Genomic DNA, 27,897 nt, shown 5'->3' with positions numbered 1-27,897 from the left:
TAATAGTGTGAACTATTTTTCAGTAAACTTTGTTTTTACACAGGCAAAGAAATGGTGTCTAACGAACTTGTCCAAGACGACTGGTTAAAATAACAGTAGCCCCTGCTCCCAAACCTGTAAGATGGAACATTTTGCGTCATCTGTGGTGGGGGTGGGTGGGTGGTAGAGAGTTGGGGGAGTGGTCGTTTGAGTGTTTGATGATCACTTTGTTTTGGCACTAGCAGCTGGTCAGGTGGGAATTAGAGAAGGTATTTTTGAGTTGATGCGTATGTTCTCATTAATGTGAATAGTGTAGTTTTAACGGCTCTGTCTGTGCTGTAAAAATGACCTATTAATAAGGTCGATAGAGCTCTCTCTCTCTCTTGTAGGCAAATCGCTCCATTTCAAAATTATCCTTCTGGCACATATTATATGGCAAACAATATTTCAATTCATAAACATGCAATCGTTTCAACGTATTTGAAATCAATATACCTGATTAGTATGGAGTGGAAAAGATATATCTATCTAAAACCTATATACATTTCATTTGGTGGTGAGTTCAGTAATACTTGTGGATAATCTTTGCTAACATCCATGCTCAACCTCCCGCGTAAATATTAATTAAAAATTGTGATTTTGTTTTTTTTCCCCGAAGGCTAGTGTAGATGCAATGAAACGGGCACCTGCACGAATAATCCATGTATGGGTAACGTCACGTGACACAAGTAGAGACGGTAAACAATCAGCAAGTGACCTCAGTATGGCGCGTTGTAATGTTGTAACTGTTTCAGCTCTTTGCGCATGAGGTGTGACCGACCAGCGTTCCCAACATGTGAAGGAAAATCTATATATAGTGCGACCTACCTAATGTGAATACGTCGGGTCATCAGCATAATGGATGAAAGTGGGTGATGACGTAAAATCACCCGATCGCCTGCTTGCTGCCGATTGGCTCAAGTCTCGTGGTGAGATTCACTCACAACAAAATGGCCGACAACCTGAACTGGCCGATCGGTCTGGATAATTTGCCTGACCTAGGACCAGACTTATTGGCAACAAATGATCTTGAAAGTGGAGGACTGGGGAGCGTTGATGGTAGAGTATATTTTGACCAAATTTGAACTTTCTATCACTTTTCGTTCCAAAGATATCATGACATGTATCTTCACGTCTGAGCGCGGCGAAATCCACAATATTTTACTACGACAGTGATTAGCGTAGCGTATTCCTATGTTTTGAGCTCGAACAGGCATATGTCAGCGACATAGGTTCGTTTACTACTGCAAATCTCGTTAAGAATTATCATTAAGCTATTTCTTATCCTCCCACACGCTCGTCAAATTGTGCTGTCATGTACAGAGTAAAGCGTTACTTGGGCTCCTAGTGTTTTCGGCACCAAGTTGAGCGTGAATCCTCAGGACGAGAAAACCTCGGAAAATTGGAAGTAATTTTTCTTATTTATCATCAGAATGTCTGTGTGACTGTTGACTTAAAACGGGGTTTGATTTTGAGTTTTGAGTGTTCGAGTGAAAATGTTCTTCTTGTCCACCATTGTTTTCTGGAGTCCGTCTTCGAAATTCGAAAGAATCTTGTCAGTAAGGCGCATATAGGCCTATATGACCAGACAAGTCTGATGTGACAATTGCCCAGTGAAATCACAGAATCTGGAATAATCCTTAATCTCCCGTTCTCCAAAGAGATATCTGATAAGTGTATTTCATCATCTAATTTATGTAACAAGTTCATTTTACCATTTCTGGTGATCCGAAACATACCATTCAAATCTCCCCTTTGGATATGATTACATTCATTGCTTTAATATATGGACTGCAAAAACACATTCGACTCCATTTGAGTGAACAAATTTGGAATATTTGTCGTCTTACATTTCAGACATTCTGAAATATATCAATGGAGATAACCCAACAGGTGACCTATTTGACCTGCCATTGGTGAAGCAGGAACCAGAGACATTGATAGCTGAAACGCAACCAGTGTATGTGGAAGCACCAACAGCAGCAGCACCAACAACAGTTGAATTGGTGCAACCTGTACAAGCTGTTAAAAGTGAAACCCAGCTTGAATCAATTAGTGAACTGCTGAATCAAAATGCTCTCAAAACCTTGCTTGAGATTAATGACAACACATCGTTCGGCAGTCAGTTGCAGCAGGTTGCTGCTCGCATGCAGGCTATGCAGAAAGTACAGAGACTTGCACAGCAGCAGCGACAGCAGCAGCAACAACAACTTCAGCAACTACAGACACAGACGGTACAGATTCAGCCACAGGTGCAGATACAAACCCAGCCACAGGTGCAGATACAAACCCAGCCACAGGTGCAACAGCGTTCACCTCAGCAACAGCTGAAACTGATTTTGCAACAACCTTTGGTTACGACGACAACCCAGGCACAGCCTCGTACCCAGGTGCAGCAGTTAATACAACAAGCAGTGTCTTTGCAATCGGCACCTGCACCTGCTCCTGCACCTGCTCCAGCACCTGTACAGCAGACAACAACCAATGTCAGTCAGCTGAGTTTGCAGCAACTACAACAGGTTTGATATTCCTTCTCATTTATATGTCGGTCTTTGTTTATTACTGTACTGAAATGATGAAAACTCATAATCAACTTTAACTCTAAATCAGAAAAGAAAGATGTGTTTTTGTTTCAAGGCCATCTCCTAGTACATCAAAAGAGATTCGAATCGGTACAAAGACTTTCTTATGCTTGATTATCTCATACCTAAATGCCCAAAACACCTTAATTCGATTTTATGGCAATCTTCAAAAAATCGAATATCTGTTTCCGAAGTTGTTGGTATACATGAAAAAAATATCCTTAAATTTGTTCAGCATGTCAGTCATGTTCAGTCATATACCTCTTGCTAAGTGGTTGAAACATGCTATGCTAAGTACATGATCAAACAATATTCAACTTCAACAGTTCACGACTTGAATTTTAAAGGAAAAATATTCATGCTGAGAAATATGATCGAGGCACTGTTTTACTATGGTTTAAAGCATGCTATTAACATGATCAATAATAAGTTTATATTATTTAAAAAAAAATCACATTGATTCGAAATATTTGTCTTTATCCGAGTTGCTCACATAAAGTTTGTTTATTTTAGTTGCTGCTTCAGTCCCAAGTTTTGAAGACGACCACTGTGAGTGAACCAACACCAACTGTTGTGTCTATTTCTTCTCCGGTCACTACAATCAATAATGCGAACACTACTGTTAGCAGTGTAACATCATCACCCGTGCAGACGATAGTTGCTGGGGGCAACACCATACTCACCAGTATTCCTATCCAAGTTGTAGATGGTGACAAGGTACCCATCAACCGACTCAACACCATGCCAAAGAAAGCGCACAAGGGTGAAAAACGAACAGCACACAATGCCATTGAGAAGCGTTACAGACTTAGTATCAATGACAAGATTGTGGAGTTAAAAGATCTTGTAGCAGGAACAGAAGCAAAGGTAAGGCACACTTAGGCATGTTAAGAACATGAATTACCATGTATGTTGGTGAAATCATCATGATCAATGTTTTAATTTATGCTTTCCTTGGTCCTTGGCTAGTGAATAGTGGAGGAATTAAGACAGTGTATGAGCTTGGGCTAAACATGAAGTTGGTACTTGCATTTCAACATGTTCAAGTTTTTTATTTGATGACCAAATTGCATAAGTGACTTGTGTAATACAATAAAACATTATCTGTTTAAGATACTGGGATGCTACTATATGTAGAATGTATAAACATTACTACTGACACACCATGCACTACTGCTTCACTCAGAATGAAAACAAAGAATTCCTAGTTCTGAAGAGTGATATCAGTTGCCACACAAGACGAGTGGATGCAATGTTGTCTGTTGAAATCATTAGAGTAAGTCATTAGAAATTTCACTCTCTTATCAAATGTTTTTTACTTTGCTTCAGCTGAACAAATCTGCAATTTTACGGAAGGCGATTGATTTCATCCGATATCTGCAAAATAGCAACAACCGTCTAAAACAGGAGAATATGGCTCTCAGGATGGCTACCAGCAAACAAAGTAAGGAGTTCACTCTGTAATAAAAATTAGAGTGAGCATGCTTTATTTTGTTGAAGATTATTATTTATTGACAGTCCTATTACCATGATTACCTTTCTTATCTTGTTTTAGATCTGGAGGAGTTACTTGCAAGTACGAAGGAAGCAGGTGCATTCCCAATGACGCCCCCAGTGTCGGACAACTCGGAGCCTGATAGTCCTCTCTCCAATGACAGTATGATGGGTAAGGGCTTTGAAACTCCAAGCGTGAATTTTATCAGTCAAATTATAGTCATTGCCTTGTGATAATGCCAGTCATAGTCCCAATGCTGTGATTGGTGAAATAATCACCTGTGTTAAAAAACATGATAGGACTGATGACTTGCAAGAATAGATTTCTTTTGTATCAGTATGTAATGTTCTTATTTCTTTCACAGATGATTCAGGTGATGAAGAAGACAGTCAGTTTAGTATGACAAGTGGTATGCTGGATCGATCTCGTATGGTGCTCTGTGTGTTCATGCTTGGCGTTCTTGCTTTCAACCCATTCAATTCAATACTTGGGGGTAGCAGTAAAGTCAGTATGGAGGCACAAGTGGGGCTTGGACATGGAGCTAGTAGACATCTCAACTCACTTGGAAACTTTTCACAAGAATCCAGAGGTGGGTTTTCAAAATAAAGGAAGTATCTCATGAGATGTATCATTTATCTCAGAAATTAAGACACTAAGACACTAAGCTTCTGTTGAATTGGTTTGAACTTGGTTTTCTGTGTAACTAACCAGAAATATGTGACCTATGCTACAGTGGAAGTATCCTTTGATTTTTCAATGTGGAGCTCTCAAATGTGTCCATAAAAACAGATTTTGCCTGAATACATGCCTAACGACAGGTGGACTTTTTTCTGATGTCTGAAACTGATGTATTTCAGGTGGTTATGGAGGCTGGTTTGACTGGATGTTCCCGACACTCTTCCTATGGCTGATGAATGGTGTTATTGTTGCTGGTGTACTTGCAAAGTTACTGATCTATGGTGAACCTGTCACATGCAAGAACTCCAATGCATCAGTGTCCTTCTGGCGTCATCGGAAACAAGCTGATACCGATATCATGAGGGTAAGAGCTTTGAGGATTCATTTTGATGATTTTGATAGTGATGGCACAATTAACATGAGGGATTAAATTTGTGACCAAATTTGTTTTCTATTATGTATAGAGATTGTTCTCAATTACTGGCCAGCTCAGACATATTATGTTAATTACAGGGTTAACATGGATGGACATATTGAGTTGAATCCAACTGGACTACTGATACATTTTGGATAAGTACACATAAAATGACGGGAGTTATACATAATACAGGCTGTAGTTCCAGATTTTTACTTGTCTGTGGACCAGTCTTACCCGAAGAATGTCCCTCTTTCACTGACTTATCTCATCTTCTTCCAGGGAAGCTTTTCGGCTGCTTCCAACCAGTTGCGACAATGTCTACAGGCTCTTGGTCGACCTCTTCCTACTTCTAAGTTGGACATGCTGTCTGGTGTTGCCTGGCAGTTAGTTCGCCAGGGACTCCACCGTGTTTACCTGGGTCGTTGGCTGTCCAGCAAAGCTGCCGGTTGGAGGAACAACATCAAGAGTAGTGATGTGAAGGAATCTGCTCGGGATGCTGCTCTTGTCTTCCACAATCTCAACCAGCTTCATCTGTCAGGTTTGTTCTTTACCTATTCCGCTTGAATGTAAACCTGATTAAAAATTAACTGATTTGATTTCATATTTAACATCACTTTTATGTGTATGTTGTAACATGTGTAATGTTGGGACATAATATTTGTTCTTACTTGGATTTACATATAACAGAAAGTACTACTGGTATTTGTTAGTTTGGTTTTAATGCCGCATACAAAGAATATGAATATGAATACAAAGTCTGGTGCACAATTAGCCTGCTTATTATTTTATATTTACTCAGTATCTGTGTGTAATAAAATATCTGCTTTTAAAGATGCCAAAAGACTACGTAATCCAAGCAGATCAGATTGAAAACATTTTGACTCTTTGTGTATGAAGTTATTGCTGTTCAGGTGAATCTTGTGGTGGATCTCTCTGGGGTTTGAACCTGGCTCTGAGTGCAGTCAACACTGCAGAAGCAGCCAGAGAAGCTATGTCACGGACCAACCTGGTGGAGATATATGCTACAGCTGCTCTGCAAGTCAAGACTTCATTGCCAGAGAAAATGCACTTCCTTGCTGTGAGTATAGTCATTTCTGTAATATTAATATTGAAGTCCAACTTTCAATTGTCTGGGTGAAATAGGTTTTCCATAGAAATCATATTTTTAATATACATTATTTTTTACTTATCCTGCATTACTCCTCAAACGTAGTAATGCAGGATAAGTATACAAATGTAAAAAAATATTTAGATTTTACTAAGATTGATGAATGTGAGGAGTCCAAATTGTCTATCAGTATCTTGATCAGTATGAGGGGTAAAGGGATCCATGGGATATTTCTTTTTCTTGCATATGATGTATTCAAATATTCAAACAGTTACACTTTCATACTCGTTCACTGAGATGGGGGTAAGGGAGGGAGTCATGGTTGGCCCAGTCATACAAGGCACCACAATTTGATGTGCAGAGTTGTGTCCCCTTGGCATGCTAGAAATCTGTGATTTTGGGTTCTGATCTCAGTTCACCCCGATGATGTTTTGGGGTTTGTCAGCACCATACTCATTCTTGTGGGTTCCACCAAAGTGGTAAAGGTCTGAGACCTGCTTTACTTCAGGCTTTCCATTAAGCTGACAAGCCATGATATAGCTGGAATACTGTTCAAATCGGTGTTAAATCAAAATCACACATTCACTGAGCATGTTTGGATCTTGTGATTTGTTCTTAACTTCACAAGGGTCACATGTGGCTCAGTTGTCCAAGGCACCTCAACTGGCTGTACAGAGTTGCTTCCCTTGGGCATGCCAGAAGCCTTTGGTTGTGGTTGGGACAAAATTTTGTTCCTTGTAAATGAATGTTCTTTTCCATGTTTTACAGCGCTACTTCCTAAGTCGGGCCAGGCGAGTATGTGTGAAGTATGGAGATAGAGTTGGACCACATGTTCAGTGGTTGGCCCACCCAGAGGGACACCGTTTCTTTGTGGACTCCAAACTGAAAGTTGAATCGACCGACACATTTCTCTCAGCTCTTGACAGCCAAGGTAATTACATGTAAATGTTGATTTGCAAGTCTTCTAAAAGCACATCTAAAATGCAGAGCTTTACAATGAATATGCTGTGAATGAATAAGAGTCTAAAAGTTACAAATGTCTTTTTCAGTTGACCCCCTTGCTAAAGTTACACAGGCTTTCCGGGAGAACTTGTTGTCACAGGCCTTGTATTCCCTAGTTGCACCTGAACACCCGAACAGGTGAGAATAGAAACTTTGGTATTGTACTACTTTATACTTTGTTTAATGTTGCACTGAGTAATATTCTATCTGTATGAAGATGGTTTATAAATAATTAAGTCTGGACCAGACACTGCATTGATTGACATTATGAACATTGATTCACACATGTGGGATATGATGATACACAGCGGAAGAAACTAACAGTTTCAGTCCACTAGTCCTTATAATGATAACATATAACAAAACCCTTAAAAATGGCAAATTTCTACTAGTCCTTGTGATACCTTTACTATTGGGGAGTTTGGCCAGGACTACAGGACTAGTGCCAATTTCTAACCCTGATACACAGTCAATCTAGTCACCGAGTGTAACCATCCAATCCATTTAGTTGCCTCTTACGACATACTGTGGAACTATATTCTTTCCCGGAATCATCACAGGTCATACCTCGAGCAGGAGCATGACTTAAATGAAAAGTGATAACTGCTATGACTTTACCTCCATGGGGAATGGGTGGCATCTAAGTTGCCAGAAGTTGATTTTTAGCAGAGTTAATAAACCTTAGTCATGCCAGAAACCTATGCTCATTGGTTTTTTTAGTCATCAACTCAACCATGCTTGTGACTTTCACCAAAATGGTAAACATGTAACACATGCTCCTCTTTGGGATTTCCTTCAAAATTTGATGTACTGTGATATGACTGCAATGCTAAACCAAACTCACTCACTAACCCTCTTCATCTTCTACTATTGTAAAGTGATTTTGTGAAAATATTTTGAACATGGTGAAAGTATGTAGTATGTTAACTGATATTGAGATATCTGTTTATCAAATAATAATTGTTATTTCCAGGAAGGATTCCATGTCTGAAACAATGCAGTATGCACAGTTGTTGTGCAACTCTTCATGCACTAAAGATGGCCACCCCTCTGCTGCCATTGGAGAATTTGGTGTGAACAATGCTGGTGAGGAAACAAGTGTTTTTCTGAATAGCAAAAGAAAGATGGTTGTTACAAAATCTTGTGATATCTCTCTTAGAAAGAAATGCTACAAGTTAATATGACTGCCTTGTATATTTGACTGTGTTGCTATGATAATGTGACTAATATCATTCGGATTAGTTAAAATTTCCACTGATTTTGATCATAACATGTTAAGTATGTAACCTACTTTCAGATGAGGTTTCTCTCTGGTGGGCTGGCATCGTCAGTGTGGCCTTCTACTGGCTGAAGGGAGATGATGACAATGCCAAGGACTACTATAGTGTGCTTGATGTCTTCCCCAAGAAGCTGCAGGCAATTGAGTAAGTCCTTGTGATGTGACGTGTGTTATCGTGTATCATCGTGTATCTTAGTATAATGGGGCATAGGTTGGTGACCCAGTTGACAGGGGCCCTTGTGCTCTGTAGAGCAGAGTTGTGACCTTTGGGCTTTCTCTCAGACCCCAGCCATAATATGACTGAAATACTGTTCAAATTAGCCTAAATATAAGTCACAATCTTGGTGTCAGAATATTTATTTATCTGAAGTCCTGATTAATGATAATGTTTCATAGGCCATTTTCTTATAACTGTCTGTTTCAAAGCACAAATGAAATATTCTAGGTAGGATATGGATTGATTATCCAAAACGTCCTAATGTTTCTAATGTCTTGTGAAATATTACTTAATTAAACTGGTTTGTGTACTTCACAGTGATCCACTGCCAAGAGCTGTGATGTTTGCCTACAAAGCTAGAAAGAGCCTATTGGAGCAGAGAGAGAACTTTAACAGCAAGATGTGCATCAGGCAGTGTGACCGTGCAGGACGTTCGCTGCGGGAGAGTCTGAAACTTGTGTACCCACAACAGAAAGCTGGAGCTGTAAAGGTGAGCACCAGGCCCCTTCTCTCCTCTCCTCCCCACCCACCCACCCACCCACCCACCACCATGTAAACAACAAAGTGTATGTTTATAGCTGCTGAAAGCTGAAGATTCTGCTGGAGCTGGTCTTGAAGGAATCCAACATCCTTGTGTCTGTGGTGCATTGTAGTTGCATTGCATTAGGTAACAGTTATGCAATGCATCTGCAGTGCAAGCACAGCTGCAGGTTCAACATCAGGAGGTAGATGCTGAGGAAAGGAAACACTAATAATCAAGACACCACAATAAATTTGTGTCTTGTCAGAATTGCAACATGCAATGTGACTACAACATACAGTGTAATTGTTTGAGTGAGGTGTGAAATGTATATTTGAAATCCAGTAAAAATATGGTTAGTCTTTTTAATTATTCAAATATTTTTTGAGGAGCGAAACTAATTTTTTAGGGATCATTTCTATGTCATTTTCCTCAGCATCATAGAATGTTTAAGCAGAAAAATATTGATTTGGATTGATTTATCATTGCAGGCCATCCAACTGCTTACTTGTGATTGGTTGCTGACAACCCGGTCCCAAGTTTGGGAGATGACACACGATTGGCTGGGCACTACCAAGCCCGTCTCTCAAACAGAACTCATTGCCTTCCAGCAGGATCTGGCCAGTCTCCGCAAACTATCACAGAGCATGAAGACAGCTTTGCCAAAAGTAAGTAAACACTTTCGTAGACATGTTATGTAACATAATAAATTTTAGTGGAATTTCGCAAAACATTGCTGAGATTTGTTTCAAGGTACTTCAAGATCATTAAAACTTGCATTTTTAAATGGGTAATGTTTGTATGATAGCACCTACATTATTACTGACTGTGTTTGTGTCCAGGTGTTCCTGCACGAGGCAATGGCTCGAGTGATGGCTGGAGCCAGTCCTGCACGGACGCAGCAGCTGCTGGACAGGAGCATCCGGAGACGAGGTGCAAAAACTGCAACATGTAAGTATTATCATTTGATGTACCCATACAAGAGTGAAAGTACTGAAGCAGTCTTATGTTGATATCTAAGTACATGTTTAGCAAGTTTTACAAATTCTAATTGACTTCATACTCATTGGTTGGTCAGATCATTGCTTGTGCCTTACTTATGTAAGCTTTCATTGTGTAAAACCAAAATGGATTCGTGATGATTTTCTTTCATCAATTTTCATTTCATAGAGAATTTTTTTTTGAAATTGTTTACCATCTTCAGCTGTTGTTTACAGACGACATGTATTTAAAACATTTATGATAATGAAAGATCTACCAATAGACTACGGTCACATAACATTGCAGTACATGTGTGTCTTGTCTTGTCTTGCAGATTGTGATGACACATCAAACAGTGACATATCTGAGAGAGAACAGGCCTCTGCCCTGTTGTTAGCAGGACGCCATCTGCCTGATCCCCTTGTCAGCAGTGTTGGTGCCAGGGTTGGGATGGTCACTCAGGCCAGTCAGCTGTATGAAACCATTGGGGACAGAAAGTCAGTTCAGCTCTGTCGGAAAACGCTTCTTCAGATGGAAGAAAGTTCACACAAAAGCACAGATGTTGCAATAGAATGCTGAGAGTCCCATTTCATTTCATTGTAAATAATCTCTGACTTTGAACATAATTTCAAGCCTTACATAGTTAATTCTGTTTCTGTTTCAATTCTGTTTGTTTCGATTCTACAAGACTATTTTGTTCTGTAGGAATATTCAAGTTTGTTTGATTTTTTAATTTTGATCTGTTGACTGTTACTCATTTGTTGTTATTTGATATTGTCATATGTTATGTCAATAACCATGGAAAGATTAGACCTAAATTACATTGTTATGGAATTTCATTACTGGATATGTTGCTAAAAGTTTTGTCTCCTTTCGTAAATTGAAATGAACACTTACATTTACAGATGCATTTGAAGTTTGTCTCATCACATGTTTATGTAGTTTTGATACCATGTCATAGAAAAAAAGATTGTATATGCTGTACATAAGTATTATTTAAGATGAGGCAAGAATGTGAGGTGTGTGTGTGTGCGTGTATGTCAATAAATATTTTAACTCCTTAATATTGCACCTTGTGTTCTTTTCCCAGGGATGTGCTGTTATGATAATGGTTATATCCCAGTAATTTGAAACTGCATTGCTTTTAGGTTGTGTTGGATGTGTGAGGTGTGAAGTGGCGTTAAAGAGTATCACTTGCATAGCAGCGTTGTGCATGCGTTTGTCCTTGTGTGTACTTGTTCGGACTAAGGACGATTTTTATTGTGCTAGCCCACTGAGATACCACATCTAATTTGAACATAGATACCCCACCAAGAATACTAACTCTAGCACCAGGCAGGGAAACAACTGGTACCATCTTTTAACGTCTTGGTATAAAGGTGTAGGGGTTGGACACTCAGATCTCCTGGCAGCCGCCCTATCCACAAGACCATGGGCAGTCTTTGGCAGAATTTGACCAGGTCTGTTGGTGATTTTGCTCATGTCTACAAAATATTAAAGATTATTAAGAAGCCCCAATGTATAGGTGATGCTTGCAATTTTTGTCAATTTGAATAAGATAACACCTTATTATCCCGAAGGAAATTTGGGATTTATATCAGCACAAGGTCTAACATTATTGATAAACATAAAAATAAATAAGAACATCACAAACGTAATTAACATTAAATGTGGCACTAGCGAATAAATACTCAAATTAGTTATCACAAAACTCAGAACCTGGTAGTAGCTTGCATGAATAAATATTTTGGGCCGTTTGATCTTAATGTCGGCAGTCATAGTTGCTGGCCAGATCGAACCAGTACATGTTCCGAATATAAAACATTCGAGATGGCGCTTAAACCTTTATGTGCTATTTGGTGCTCACATTTACTGCCGATGTCCCGTAAAGTGTAAAGTGATGCCTGTGATTTTATTCGCCTTGTTACAGAGTATGAAGAGTATGTGTTTGTTGCGAACAGAAAGCCAGTGAAGTTAAAAGTCAGAATACTTAAAATAAATGTTCCATAAAACATGGACATGATGGCAGACAATTTGAAAGTGTCCCAGAAGACGAAGAAATACCTCTGTTGACCTTTGTTTTAATCCAATTGTCATAATTATTGATGAAGAGGTAATAGAAGTATATTATCAGCAACTGTTGGAATATATAATATAAGTTATCTTTCCAAAATTCTTTGACCTTTTCCTTTGTTTTCTTGACATTTAAAAAACATTGTTTACCGTTCACCAACATTCAAAATTAGAAATTTCATTTCTGTATTTTTGTTCTGAATCTTTGATACGACCTGCAAGCGCAGCTTCATCTGCAAATTTGGCGGTATCACAATTTACAAAACATCTTGTACAGTCATTGGTGTAAATTAATAAACTCAAACCTTGAGGGGCTCCTGTCGACGTGGGGATAAGAGATGAGCTGTTGCCGTTTACAGTGACGAACTGTGGCCTGTTTATAATAACATATTTGATCCATTTGACCAAATTAACGCCAAAGTTATTAAGCTTTTGCATAATTATCAGGCGCTGTAGGGTATTGAAAGTGGATGAAAAAATCGACCAATATTCTTAACATCCAATTTCCTATGACTGTTTTTGAAACAATGCATTGCTTGGACATCTTGGGGATGTCATTCCGCGTGCATCTCCTTTGTAGCCGAGAAAGATTTACTTAAGGTCAGTGAAACTTTAACATATCATCCTTTGGCTCGGGCCCAGATTGGAAAAGGTTGGTGACCTAATAGGCTAAATATAAAGTCAAGGTTGCAGTGAAGGTCATCAGTAAAGTATTGGTCGTTTTCACAGAAATGTCGTTTTCTAAAATTAGGTTTTAAGTCTTGTGCGGTTATATTATTTGAATATTTATGAGAAGTATTGCAATCTTAGATATCAGTGGCAGGACACGGTGACCCACTAAATGAATGACATATGCTCTACTTTTAGCCCACCTGACTCAACGTTTAGTGAGCTTATGTCGTGGCCTGTTTGTCCGTTGTTCGTCGTAAACATTTCAGAAGCCACTTGACCAATTAAACTGAAACTTCACATGCTTGTTTCCACCAATGATCGAAGCCCAGTTTGTTGAAGAGGTTTGAACCCGATAATATAAATCTATCAGCCATATTGAAACACCTCTATGGTCAGCTATTCAGCCATTTGCGTTTAAAATGTTATGAAGTCAGGTACATGTATTTAGTAGTGGGCTCAATATTATCTTTTTACTTTCTTTGCACTTAGACAATACCGAAAGTTGAAATTTCTTTTGGCTATTTTGTCGACAATCTTCCTTAAAAAATAAATTATATTTGGTACTTGTGTTATTGGTGAAGCTCAACACTGACATTACTTAAAACTTTACACTTTGACCATAGTCCTAAACTCTCAAAATGAATTTCCTTACACAAGAATCTCCACCCAAGTCACTGTACCAATGAATCTGAAACTTGACATGCTTGTCCCCACCTGAATGTGTTCAAGAAGTTCAAGACCAGTTGTATTCAATATTGCCGCAACAGCCTAATTGAAAACGTTATTTATGGCCATTCCTCTGTTACTTTTTACAAACTGTAATGAAAGTTGACATTGGTTTAGTTGTGGGATTCAACATTACATGTTCCATTTCCTCAATATTTTACATTTTGATTTGTTTAGATCATGCTGTTAAATTTTCTCATACACATATTTGGCCCTGTAAACGTCTCTGAAATTTTCCAGACTGAGGGAGCGGAACTTTGGCATGTTTGTTTATACTTACGACATGATATTTTGTTCAGTTCATCAGTCATTAGTGCTATTCTTTGGTATATGCAGAAAATGTTTGAATATCAAAGCTAACAGCAATGGTTACATATCCAGGTGAGTCATAGTGCAGTGGCACCTGGCGCATCCTATAGTGTTCATATTCTCGACAGCCCGTTGGTACCAGCAACTGATATTAAAGCTCAAATTCGTTTTCAAGGTCATGCAATCAAACTATTATTATTCACAAAACACAAGCAGACGAGTGTTCACTGTAGTTGGACGAATTGTGGTACACATCCGTAGTGTGGGCCACTGAAGTGGCAAGCGACCTTCACTGAAGGTCAAGGTCACTAGAATGGTGATTGTACGATATTTCTGCTTTGTGTACTGAATCAATGCCCTGTGTTATGATGTTTGTAAGAGTGAGTGAGTGAGTAAGTTGGGTTTTGTGCCGCTTTTAACAATATCCCAGCAAAATCACGGCAGGGGACACCAGAAATGGGCTTTACACATTGTACCCATGTTTGTAAGAGCTAGCACCAATGTTTCTAAATTGAATTAATCAAGCATGTGATTGGCTGAACTTGATGGTCAAGATAACTAAACAGAAAATTCATTCAACTTTCTTATGTTGGTCTATCCCAAATAGAAATAAAAGATCGTTTGGTCCTGATTTGTTGACTATGAAATATACGCAATGGTGACCAACACGTATCAAATTAACCACAACATTACTTTCTAGGCCTGTGTTGTGCACCATCCAAACATACATACACTATCACATGTACATGTGTAAATAGGGACCAACTAGGACTGTAAATGTGTCTTGTCGCAAGATGATTGTGATTGTTCTTGTTTCAGCCTCGCAGGATTTGCAATTGAACGTGACAACAATGCTCGGACAACGGAGTTGTCTCAAAACTATAAATAGGGTTATAGCCTGTGAAGTCTATAAAATCTGTATTGGTATTGTTTGGTGTTTATGATATTGTTAGAGACTGCCCACTCTCATTTGTTTAAAAAACACACGATTTTCCGATGGTTCATACTCGTATCTAATAAAATCTATTTGTAAAAGCCCCAGAACATTTCTACTTCTATTTCAAATATCTAGAGTAGCTGGTTTAAAACCAGCAGTGTATATGCAAGTGTTAATCGAAAGTGTGTGTTCTCGCGTAGAAAATCGTTCAGAATCAAACAGTTTCCCAGAATTTGGTCAATATAATCACATCTGACGTCATTATACTTGGTGCAGTGATGTCAAGATGTGTTATCCCTGTTATATAGATAGAAGTGTTTATCTTGGACCCCCACCCTGACAGCCCCGTGAAGATCTGGGGTAGAACCCATGCTTGCCATAAGAGACGACTATACTTCGTAAGAGGCGACTAAGGGGATCGGGTGGTCAGGCTCGCTGACTTGGTTGATGCATGTCATCTTACCCCAAGTGCATGGATCGATGCTCATGATGTCAATCACTGAATTGTCTGGTCCAGACTCTATTATTTACAGACCGCCGCCATATAGCTGAAATATTGCTGAGTGTGGCGTTAAACAACAAACAAACAAACAGGTTGAAACTTGTGAAGTGTGCAAGGGCATTTGGCATAAAACAGTAGCACACCTGTAGCGAGCTTTCTTCCACGTTTTTCCTTGATAGCTTCTCACAGTATTGTGCGTCATTAGTGCATGTGAGGCCAAATATTTCCACTTTTTGCTTTGAAGTTTTGACTCGGGATCAAAGTGATGGACCAAGGTTTCAACCTGGGTTACCATTCGATTAGACGTTTTATCAGGATTCTGAAAAAAAGGTTTCGGATATGTTCAGTTCAGCTTCTCATCTGGTGTCAATATTCTGGGTAGTCTACTTGCGGACGGCTTGCTCGTGTGGAATGTGCCAGATAAGATCGACTTTACTGACCAAAACAGATCCCAATAGTGTCCCCTATATGCTGAAATGTTAAACTAATTAGAAACCAATTCCTTCAAAGGCAGTACAGCAGTAGTTAGGCTCTGGACCTTTCAGTCATCCTGGTGGGCTTCGTCCTCGAATAAGTTAACTCCTTGGCCAGAACCTGTGTGTGGATTTACTTCAAATTTGGTGCCAAGGCGTCTTAGGGGTGTTTGCAGATCCGAGTTGAAAATGCTTGACCTTATTACCTTATATTCAAGTTCACGGGAAGCATTTACATTTAATCCGTGAAGATCGAGTGAGTGAGTGAGTGAGTATGGTTTTACGCCACTTTTAGCAATATTCCAGCAATATCACGGCGGGGGACACCAGAAATGGGCTTCACATATTGTACTCATGTCGGGAATCGAACCCGGGTCTTCGGCGTGACGAGCGAACGCTTTAACCACTAGGCTACCCGACTGCCCCTAGTCCGTGAAGATCCGGGTAGGACTTCAGCAACCCATGCCTACCATAAAAGGCGACTATACTTGTCGTAAGAGGCGACTAACGGGATCTGGTGGTCAGGCTCGCTGACTTGGTTGATGCATGTCATCATATCCCATTTGCGTATATCAATGCTCATAATGACAATCTCTGGATTGTCTGTCCCAGACTCAATTTTTCACAGGCCGCCATCGTATAGCTGGAATATTGCTGAGCGCGGCGTTCTACAACAAACTAACAAACAAAAGCATTTACATTTGTTTGTAAGAGAAATCGTGAATGGTATTTCTAAATACATATGGATGTGATTAATAACAAATAACTTTATTTCAGAAATCATTTAGCAAGAGAACATGATACTCAGTAGTTTTCATGTCTCATGTCATTTGAGGTCAAGGCCAATGTCACGAGATACACAAGGCAAAAGGTGAGCAGGGCTCACTAATACCCCCTCCCTTGACATCCAACATAAGCTGAAGAACAACTTTGATATTGGAGATATATTGTTGAGCCGGTTTCTCTTAAAAAGCACAATAATATAACATAGCAATGGCATGATTCAAAAGTAAAAAACATAAAAACACTATTATATTCAGAAAATCAACCCACGGAAGGAATTCTTTTGAATGTTCAACAGTTCATTAGTTCAATGGTACATTCGAAAGGGAAAGTAACATTTGACGCTGTTTCCACCACCCATATCTTAGCACTGCACCTCTCTTAGTTGAATAGAAAGTTTTCCCAACTAATAGATTGCATAATTTATTTGCAGGCCAACAGTATTTTTTCCCAGAAAATCAACCGACGGATGGACGGACGGACAGACGGAGTTCCTTGGTAGAACTGTATACCCCTCCCTTTTAGTCAGGGGTATAACAATAGTTATAAGTTCAAAACATGAAAAAGCAATATTTACTCAGATAATCCACTTATCGAAATTAAACTTTGCACTGCACATTTCCTAGTATAAAGGTATAAAGACTGTACCCCAAATTTCGAAAGAGTCCATGAAGTGGTTTTAATTATAGGTTTCACAAATGTTTGCAAAAAGAGGTGAAAATGAAAAATAGCTGTATTTTTGCAGAAAATGCAAATATTGAAATCAAAATTCTCCCTTCCCTATTGGTATAGAGAGTTCACCAAGTTTCAAAAGAATCTTTGCAGTAGGTGAGATATAGGTCGCACACCAAAAAATGTGATTCGAAGGACGGACGAAATTTCTTGGTATACTTAGATATCCCTGCTCTTTTAGGTCTGGGGTTTAAACGTGATTTTAGAAGTGTCTTCCTCTAAAACGCTAAAGGGGTAGCACTAGTCTATATGAATCTATAGTATATGTTAGATGTTTCGGGCATTGTTTCATATTGCCAATATGTCCTCAAAATGTTTGAATTTTGGTGCTGACAAACACTTTTATATGACTTTTGAAATTTTAAACTGTTGACATAACCAGTTGAGTACTATTTCTAATAATTTCGTAGCGGCTCTATTTGCATGCACATTGTGTATTTCAGTAAACTACGTTTATAACGAACACACTTATAACGAACTGAAATTAGTTATCCCTTTGAGTTCTTTAAAAGCTTATTTTGCAACCGATTACAGAGAAAACCTGCTCTCTTTCAGGCCAGAACAGGATTTCTTTCATAACACTTTCAACTGTATCATCGGTGACTAAGTAACCCCTAGCAACCATTCTGTCCTCGATGCATCTCCTCACGTGGGATTTCTCCAGTGGTAGGAAGGGGATGTATGCTGTTATCATGGGCCTGTAGACCATCTCACTGTTCCAAAGTTCATCTGAAACATATTTCACCAGTAAATACTTCACACTAGATTTAATCAGATTTAAATTAATCCCGTCTATTTATTATGTGAATTTAATTAATGTTTTGTCAAGTGCAAATGTTTTTAGAATTGTGAATGGTGGTTCTGAAGCTACTGCTTCCTCCTCCAGTAATTCAGTTACATCAATGTGACAGCTTGATATATAAATAAACACGACAAATCCCTGTCCATATTCATAAGAAATATCTGCTGAAAGCTGACCCGATTGTACGATTCCAACTGTATCATGAACATGTGTTTTTGAATCACTACCAAATAGTGATGATATCAGGTATTCGCGAAAAGATATCCTGCCACATCGGTGGCACCCATCACAAACACCTGCAAAGGCAATTGTTTACCTATAAATACACGGGAACATATAGACAAAATAGGGAATTGCATCGGACATATTTTTCTGATACGTCAAATTTGAAAAATATCCAACATTTTGAAAGCTTTACTGAAACAGGCAACCCTCAAATGAAGCAGATCGCAGGCATTTTCTGTTTCGTGAAACCTATCCGAGATTAAAAGCATTGAACATATTGGCATGCTACTGTTCCCAGATGACAGGTTATATGTTGTAAATACTTATATTAAAAATGTTGTAAAATTTATAATCAACTGAATTTTACTTTTTGTGCTTGTTGCAGTACGGAAAATGATGTTTATAACATCTGTCGGACTGATATCCTTCCGGGGGTAGCCGTTCCACCAATGTTGAAACGCATACTGTGTGATTTCATCTCCAGCTGTGGTACTGTAAGAAAAAAGAGCAACATGTCTCAAGCAAACACACACAACAAAACGTCCTATACCCTCTTGTTCTTTGGACACAGTGAAGGTTAAACATGCCTTTCTTTTATATGCCCGTTCTCTAATGTTTGAGGATCATTTCCCTCATGATCTTGCAAGATTTTCAACATAGAAATAGTCTCAATGTTTTCGTCACTTTCTTTCTTTTCCTGTTGGTGACTCACCTGAGAAAAATGTAGATGGCTTTGCGGTAGTTGACACCTCCAACCGTATAGTAGGAGTCGAGATAGGGCGCGATGGTGTCAATGAGACCTGGCGGCATCTTGTTCATCTCGGCAAATATAAATATAGAGCGAGGACAGCGGGCGATGTTGAACTCAATCCAAGCTCGCAACCTGTCCTGTAAAATGAATGACTACACCAGTAGGCGTCTCTCCAAATTTGGCACCATGGCCTCGGCTCCCATCTGTCACCCATCGAGCAGCAGGGGGAGCAAAACAGGACCAAAACTAAAATTACCTTTTACTTATAATTGTTACTTGACATGACATCTATTTTCGGACATGGGTATTGGTTGATTAAATAAAACATAAGATACTGAGAGGCAATGAAAACGCAATCAGCATTTTTTATCATAGAATAGTAACAGAGGAGAAAACAAAGTGATTAGTTATTGAAAAATGTTACTTAGCGTGATAATTGTCTTCTGTCGTCGTGTGTACAGACATGTTTGGTTGTGTGCACACCATCCTGAACAAAACGCCAAAACACATCTTCAGCTTGCGGTCCGAAATGCACGTGCACGACATGAATTTTGAATTGCATGCAAACAGTACACATTGCTCCCCTATAAGATCACATCATGATTTGAAACTGGTGTCCATATGCACCATGCCACGGTTAACCCAAGATCAGCAAAACCAGGCCATTGGAATGCTGTGAGCTGACACTCCACAGACTGACGCTGCACAACACTTTAATGTCCATCAATCAACTGTCAGTCTTCTCAGAAGGCGCTACCAAGTCACAGGCAGGGTGGAGGATCGGCCACGCCCAGGCGTTCAACGGGTGACAACAGAACGTCAGGATCGCTATATTGTCATGCAACACCTCCGACGTCGATTTCAGACAGCTGTACAGACTGCTAACAACACTATCGGAAGCAGAGGAAGATCCATCAGCAGTCGAACTGTGCGTCGACGTCTTGCTGCAGCAGGGATACGGTCACGTCGACCGTGCCAAGGTCAGATCTTAACGCATAATCACAGACTTCAACGACAGCGATGGGCTGCAGCAGGTGGGTTTCAAGACAACGTCGGTTGGAGGAATGTTGTTTTCTCTGATGAGTCTCGCTTTAACGTCTCTTTCCCAGATGGACGGCTCCGTGTGTACCGACGTCAAGGTGAACGTTATGTGCGACCTTGTGTTACTGAACGAGATCGCTTTGGTGGTGGAGGAGTAATGGTTTGGGGAGCCATAAATGCTGTGTTTAAGTCACAGCTTGTTATTGTGCAAGGTAACTTGACGGCACGACGTTACGTGGATACTGTTCTACAGCCAGTTCTTCTTCCTCTCTTAAGACAGCATGGTGGAAACCGGCTAGTGTTTCAGCATGACAATGCTAGGCCCCATACTGCCATCCTGACACGGAATTTTCTTCAGAGAAACAACGTGGAGATCATGCAGTGGCCCTCAAGGTCACCAGACATGAACCCAATTGAGCACCTGTGGGACGAACTTGGTAGGCGTGTGAGACGACAGCAGATTCCGCCCCGCAATGTTGCTGAGCTCACTCAGGCATTGCAGTATCACAGGAACGCAATCCCGGCTCATTTCATCCGTCGTTTATGTGATTCCATGCCAAGGCGTTTGCAAGCTTGTGTTCGTGCTCGAGGTGGACACACCAGATACTGAGGGTCTGTTCAATCTCTCTCATGTAAATGGGGTTGGAACTGATGATATTGGACACTGCTTTATGCAAAATTTCTCTATCGTGATCAGTCTTTGCTAATATACTTAATACAAGCTTTGAAATTTGCTTATGTTAATAAAATTCACGTTTTAAAATTGGATTTCGTTTTCAATGCCGCTCAGTATATTATTGTAACAAACATGAAAAGTTGTTGGTAGAAGGGGGAACTATATCTTTTGACCTGGAAAACATGTCCCCGATATACCTTATAGTATGGCACCCTTTCTTCATGTGGAAACTCTCTTGCCGCAGAGATGAGATGAACAAACTGGCTGCGCAACCCTTTTCTATAAAGGTGCTGTGCTATAATGTTGCTCACATAGTGCTTCCCAGTGCCAGTCCTGCCATGAAAGGAAAGAACCAGAGCCTTGTCAGGTTCAGCAGACTGGAGATGTCTTGCGATGAAGTACATCACACCTTCCTGTGCAAGATGTTGGCCATACAGCTTCTTGTTAAGATGATCTGACAGTCCTGAAGTATGTAGTTTTAGAATTGATCAAGAAAAGTATTTGCAAAGCCCAAGAAATATCTGCATACAACCACGCATTTTCAATCCAATGCCATTTAGATATTGATGTTGAATGAAGCTTGACTATGACCCTATAAACTGGATTAGAAGATAAAAACCATTAACTAGAGTTCTCTTTATCTTTTGTAAGTATTCTTGTCACTGCTCTTATCGAATGTGGAAGCTGCAATTAGACAAGACGACCCGGTTGTATCTACGACGGCACACAATAGTTGATACTGGTACTAGTAATGTTTATGCAGTGTAACGTCTAATTTTGCGTCGTCTGTTATGTGTCAGTGGAGATTGTTGAAAGTTTATTTGAAGGGATTGTTAGTAACAGAAATGATTGAAGCACTGGTACAATGCCGAGTGCTGTCGGAGGCAGTGAGTGAAAGTAATTTAGAGTTACCTCCGCTGGTTACGAAAATGGCAAACTTCTTTGATAGAAAGGTTCGAGATGGTAGAGTTTCTAGAGTGAATGAGTGAGTAAGTTGGGTTTAACGCCGCAGGTCTCAGACGTTTACTACTTTGGTGAAACCCACAAGCACGTGTATGGTGCTGACAAACCTAGAAACATAATCGGGGCGAACTGGGATTCGAAACCACAATCATAGGTTTCTGGCGTGCCCAAGGGACGCAACTCTGCACAGCGAATCGCGGCGCCTTAGACGACTGGGCCACCCGTGCGCCCACAGTTTTTAGAAGGATGGCCGTTTCTATATAAGAGCAAAAGGAGACCTTTGTTGACCTACCGTGCGTCTTATATACTTGCAAAACTTCCTGAAGCTTCCAACACTATTTCGGATAGAAGAACAGGGACAGGACTGTTTCAAGACATTCGACAGCTACAAATTCTGAACCTTTGGGAGTGTAAACCTAAAACTGTGTGTTTTAACAAAAAAATGTAATTGTTCATTTAGCTTGTTTGGCCATTTACTGATTTCATAGTTTAATTCTGTATGTACCGATTACTAGGGTGTGTGTGTGGGGGTGTGGGTGCGTGTGTGGGTGCGTGTGTGTGTGTGTGTTACATGGCATCTATTGACTTAAAGGACGCCTTCTGCACTGTGCCAGTTCGCCCTACTCACCAGACATATTTTTAAAACTTCCTATGGCAAGGAAATCTTTATCAATTCAAAGCTCTATACAATGGCATTAGCTGCATTACTTTGCCAACATTCTATGAGTTACTTTTCTCTGCTCAGATCATGTTGGCAAGAGACATTTGGGAATGGTGTTTGATACGAAATATCATAAGTGCATCTCATGTTCCGGGGAAAGATAGTGGTATAGCTCACAAGATTCAAGAGTCAAGATTCCTGGTCAAAGAGTTCTAAGCCTGACTAACTTTCAACTATTGGCCATAAAAAGGTGTAGTACATTGTTTGAGTAGTTCATTGCATGTGTATTTGGTCTGTTGAGGCAATTTGTATATTAGTGACAGACAGTTGAACGTGATAGGGGTCCAAATGGACAAGGAAATGGAAAAGAACGAGTACTGAACAGTCATCATGTTTTTGACTTCAGAGAAAAGTACTCCCCAAGAAATTCATGACCGCATGTCACAAGTGTATGGGGAAAAGGGCCCCAGCTTTTCCACTGTTAAACATTGGGCAGCTATGTTTAAGGCTGTGAGAACAAGACTTGACGTCCCTCAACTTCCATCAATAAAGATTCAATCAAGGAGATACTTATACTGTCAGACCATTGCTGAACTTAGCAACTCCATTGAAACTTCTTATTCATGAACACTTACAGATGAATAAGATGTCTACTCGTTGGTTTCATTCCCCCCCCCCCCTTAAAATTCTAACTCTGACATTGCCAGAGAACATTTAGAGATAATTGAAGATGATTTAGTCAAATTAAAAAAGAAATTAGTAACGGGTAATGTAACATGGATCTACCACCATGATCCCGAGTCAAAACGTCTATCAATGGAATGGCACAGAAGAAATTCAAGTCTTCAATTGTCAGTGAGTGAGTGAGTTTGGTTTTACGCCGCTTTTAGCAATATTCCAGCAATATCACGGCGGAGGACACCAGATATGGGCTTCACACATTGTACCCTTGTTGGGAATCAAATCCCGGTCTTCGGCGTGACGAGCGAATGCTTTAACCACTAGGCTACCTGACCGCCCCTCAATTGTCAGTGAAGAAAGTTATGGCCAGTGTATTCTGGGATGCAAAGGGTGTGATCATTATTGACAACTTAGGAAGTCAAAAGACCATTACCGTTGCCTACTATGTTGTTTGATTCATCACTTGAGCGATTTTATAAAAGAAAAGGAGCGAGGAATGCTGACTGGTGGAGTTCTCCTACTTCATGACAATGCCTCTTCTCACACCTCTCGACAGCTGTGCGACACAGAGGGTTCGAAGAGCTTCCTCACCCTCAATACTCACTACACCTTGCATCAAGTGATTTCCACTTGTTTCCTTAACTGACAGAAAACCTTTGTGGAAAGCGACAAAGATGACCTCAAAGCTAAGCTTCACTATCAAAGAGAAGTGTATTGAAAAGCAGGGAGATTATGATAAAAACATATTGACAATTGTTGGTTTTGTTTGTTAGGCTTAGAACATTTGAAGGATCAAGACTGCAGGATTTTGATTGCACACGATTTGGCGAACACAACCATGGTTCACCAGACTCCTGCAACTGCTCACCCATCAACCAATAATTTTCCTAACAGCCACACAGATCACCCGCCTGCCTCACGACGACAACTCCCAACAATATGGAGATTGCAGCATATCTTTTTTTCAGGTAATCTCTCACACAGAGTAGAGGTTCAGACAGCATGGCTAACATCATACTTCAATCCTGGTGCAAATCAACCCGAGGTCAATATGCAGCCTATATCAGGAGATGGATTAACTTTTCAATCAAGAGAATAACATTTTCAATCAAAGGGAAAGGGATACTCTGTGTCCCATGCTCTTATCATTCCTATACCAAAGCCTGGACGGGATCATCCAATTACCATCCAATATCATTAACTAGCTGGGTTTGTAAAACCATGGAGCGCATGGTCAACAATTAAAAATCTGGTACTTGGAGACCAAGAACCCCTCCTGAGTGACTTCCAGTGTGGTTTCCCCCCAAAACCAGAAGTACCATTGACCTTTTATTAAAATTTCCTGTGTCAACAAACAACATACTGTATCAATCCTTTTTGATCTCGAGAAGGCATATGGAACGTGGAAACATGGTATTTAAAAAGATTTGCATGAATTAGGATTGAGGGGCAGATTACCTCAGTTCATATCTAAATCTTTAAACAACAGACAATTTCAAGTACAAGTGGGCTCTACCCTGTCTGATCATTTCGATCAAGATCAGGGTGTCAATCAAGGCAGCAACTGTCACACTTTTCAGCATCAAAATAATAGTCTCACTATTAAACAAGAGTGTTGATGGCTCACTTTTTGTGGACGATTTTTAACATTTCTTGTCGAGAATATAAATACAATAGAAAGACAGCTACAGCTCTTTCTTAACAAAATTCTAAAATGGACCAACGGAAATGGCTTCAATTTTTCTAAATCCAAAACAAACTGTATTCACTTTCATCGTAAATATAAACCTCACAAGGATCTAGATTTATTTCTAGATGGTACTCCTATCAAGGTAGTAGAGGAGTCCAAATTCCTGGGCCTCATATTTGACCATCATCTCCCATTCTTACCACATATCAAATTGCTAAAGGCAAAGTGCCTGAAGGCTCTCGACTTGTTGTATAAGTCGTTTCAAGTTCCGAGTGGGGAGGGGACCCGACAACCCTCTTTCACTTGTACAGATCGTTAATACACCCCAAACTAGACTATGGTTCCATTGTCTATGGTGGAGTCTGCAAAAGAAATTTAGAAAAATTAGACACAATACACCACCAAGGACAAAGACTCTGCCTCGGAGCTTTTAGGACCTCTTTGTCAAACCTGTTTTTACCACCTGGATTCAAAATTCAACCACACATCACTGCAGCTGAAATAGATCTAATAATTATATCACCCTCCCAACTTCCTTGAGTTACTTGAAATAAATTGGTCTGTATAATAAATTTTAAAATATGTATGTGAATAGTTAATTGCTTGTTTTTAAATTTTGTTTGATACATTTATCAACAGAGTTTATCTAGGGCTCTGTTCAGGAGGTTAGGGTGCCGGAAGATAAATTTGTCCCGTCGTGTGACACGTGATTCCAATCGTGACTGATGTGGCTATCGTCTAAGTGTTTTGGACCAGTTCATTGCTGAGCGTTTTTTGGTGTCGGCTGGTATTGAGCACAACCACCATTGGCTAAAGTGATGACGTAAATCCTGCTGGGGTATCGTGCCGGATAAAAAGTCCCCATGATCCTAAGCGAGGTGGACTAGCTTTGGTTGCTGGTGGCCTATAGCCCGTGTTTTGAACTGTGTGATAATATTGGTATGCTCAAGTGTGTTTGAAGTATTTGTTTTTATATGTAACCTTGCATGTATGACTCACTGGTGAATGTATCAACTTTGGTCTCGTTGCTGTATGGCCGAAGTAATGTCGATGCGACGTAGAATTTTAGCTCACTCACTCTCTATGTGTGCCTGGTCCTGATTGGCATGTGCCTACTCGTCTTCCGTAAGCAAGGGAGTTATCTGACTATAAAAGTCCAGTTTCCACCCTTGTCGAACTAGGCTGGAATAATAGAGTTATATTTGCAAGGACAAACGAGTCTATGCATTAGTCTAATCAAAATCATGTAACGAAATCGACATCCGGTTCCAGAACAACATGGCGTGCAGGCTTAGGTCGATTTCAGTAATTGCATAGCACGTGTGTCGTCGGCGTCGACAGATATTCTCCAAATCTTTTCATGTTTTTAATCAGGGTGCTCAAGTGATTGCATGCACCTTGCGAGGTGAGACTCGTTTTATGACAATGAAGATCTTGATTATCAATTACATTGTCGTGACTGGGGGCCCCTATTTTGTTTGAAGTAAATGCAAGTGATATAAGACGTGGGATCGGATTGGTCAATAAGAGGGACATATGAGGGACATAACTCGTCATAGTCACTGGTGGCGCTACGATCGAGACACGAAATTCCGGCCTTGTTCAGTTTCCCGTCAGTTAACTCCAGTTTTACAGTAAGTTAACTTCTTTGCACGAATAAGATGGAGCCTTCTCAACAAGTTACAGTTTACAAACTAAAATATACATAGTTGTGTTTTCATCCGATGTCATTATATTTTTAGCGTATTTATATATTTTAATTGTTAGAAAACCCCTCTACAATGGGGAACCTACCTATGAGATCGTCGTGTATCCATCGATCATCACAAGTTTCAGCAAAGTAGCTTCTCACTGAGTCATAGTATCTTCCGGCGTATTCAGCTGTTAGTGTCATAACCTCGACGAAGTCAGCAAAGGGATCAGCACATACAGCTGAATGTACGCAACATGCGACAACGACACATGTCGCAGTTAATAGCTGCATACTTATGATCTTCTTCTCCGATTAAGGAGGTCCGTCAACTGGACTAATGTCTGTCAACCCTTTCAAGACCAAACGAGAATGTATTTTTTCAAAGAGAGTGTACTTTAGACGCGGACGTTTGTTATCTACCTTCAGTTGGTAGATACTGGTTAGATTGATGTATCTTGCTGACTTTTGTTGACAAGCGTTCGCGGATCAAGATTAGGGAGGCGTGTGTATCAATCAATGAAGTGGTGTGCACCTTCTTTGTTGGCGTGTAAACAGCATTTAACTAAATCATTTGGTGATAACATAACAATACATTGACTTTATTCTGGTCAACAAACACAATTTATTTCTCAATTATTTCCATTTATATTACAGCTTTTAAGTGCACGCCCTCTTTCAAATAGTTATGTTGTGCAACCTTTGACCTTTGTAGGGTATAAATGAAAAAATGATAAACATGCAGGTTTGTCCCTCTCTTGGAAGAGATTGATTTTGGTTTGCAAAAGACATATTTCTGGCACTGTTTCAGAAGATTTTATTTCACTTTTTAAAGGTACAAGCAAACAATTACTATTATTTTTCAGATCACCAATTGAACCAGTCAGTGTAAATTATTTGTCGTAAATCGCACAATCGTCACAGATGGTATCATGACAAGGAAGACAGACCACCATCATTGGGCAGATGGTCTAGCTCCTTGGCAGAAAAAAAGAAAATGGGTATCCATGATAACATTCTACAATTAACAAGACAGATCTATCTGATTCATCTTTTTCATACTAACATTAGGACATCATCTGAAACATGCCAAAAAAAAAATTAACAATGCAGATGCACAGATGAATAAACTGATGTTGCCAGCATGGGATATTTACCTGTTCAGATATATTTTCTAAGTCGTGGTTTGACACCAGACCAGATATTCCCACG

The 27,897-nt window shown here is 39.8% G+C and overlaps 2 protein-coding genes across 2 annotated transcripts; one reads left to right on the top strand and one right to left on the bottom strand.

Moving 5' to 3' along the window:
* The first annotated feature begins 957 nt into the window (after window positions 1-957).
* On the top strand, window positions 958-11,362 carry LOC139449615 (sterol regulatory element-binding protein 1-like). The gene is made up of 17 exons (XM_071231089.1): window positions 958-1,077; window positions 1,876-2,537; window positions 3,114-3,467; window positions 3,930-4,044; window positions 4,156-4,266; window positions 4,460-4,684; window positions 4,953-5,137; window positions 5,471-5,729; window positions 6,103-6,269; window positions 7,068-7,230; window positions 7,349-7,439; window positions 8,275-8,387; window positions 8,599-8,725; window positions 9,116-9,287; window positions 9,809-9,985; window positions 10,160-10,268; window positions 10,633-11,362. Exons 1-17 carry the CDS (start codon window positions 969-971, stop codon window positions 10,875-10,877), a joined length of 3,384 nt encoding a protein of 1,127 aa, XP_071087190.1. The 5' UTR covers window positions 958-968; the 3' UTR covers window positions 10,878-11,362.
* A 6,648-nt stretch (window positions 11,363-18,010) lies between these two features.
* LOC139451062 (torsin-1A-like) lies at window positions 18,011-26,979 on the bottom strand. Its single transcript, XM_071232862.1, has 5 exons — window positions 26,790-26,979; window positions 21,198-21,463; window positions 19,245-19,420; window positions 18,900-19,024; window positions 18,011-18,234 (listed from the first exon to the last, which is right to left on the bottom strand). Exons 1-5 carry the CDS (start codon window positions 26,977-26,979, stop codon window positions 18,011-18,013), a joined length of 981 nt encoding a protein of 326 aa, XP_071088963.1.
* Between the last annotated feature and the right edge of the window lie 918 nt (window positions 26,980-27,897).

Source organism: Haliotis cracherodii, unplaced genomic scaffold (genome assembly GCF_022045235.1).
Source record: "Haliotis cracherodii isolate W230 unplaced genomic scaffold, xgHalCrac1.p SCAF_8, whole genome shotgun sequence".
NCBI lineage: Eukaryota > Metazoa > Mollusca > Gastropoda > Lepetellida > Haliotidae > Haliotis > Haliotis cracherodii.
Note: the sequence above shows the minus strand (reverse complement) of the source record. Positions and strands in the feature narration are given on the sequence as shown.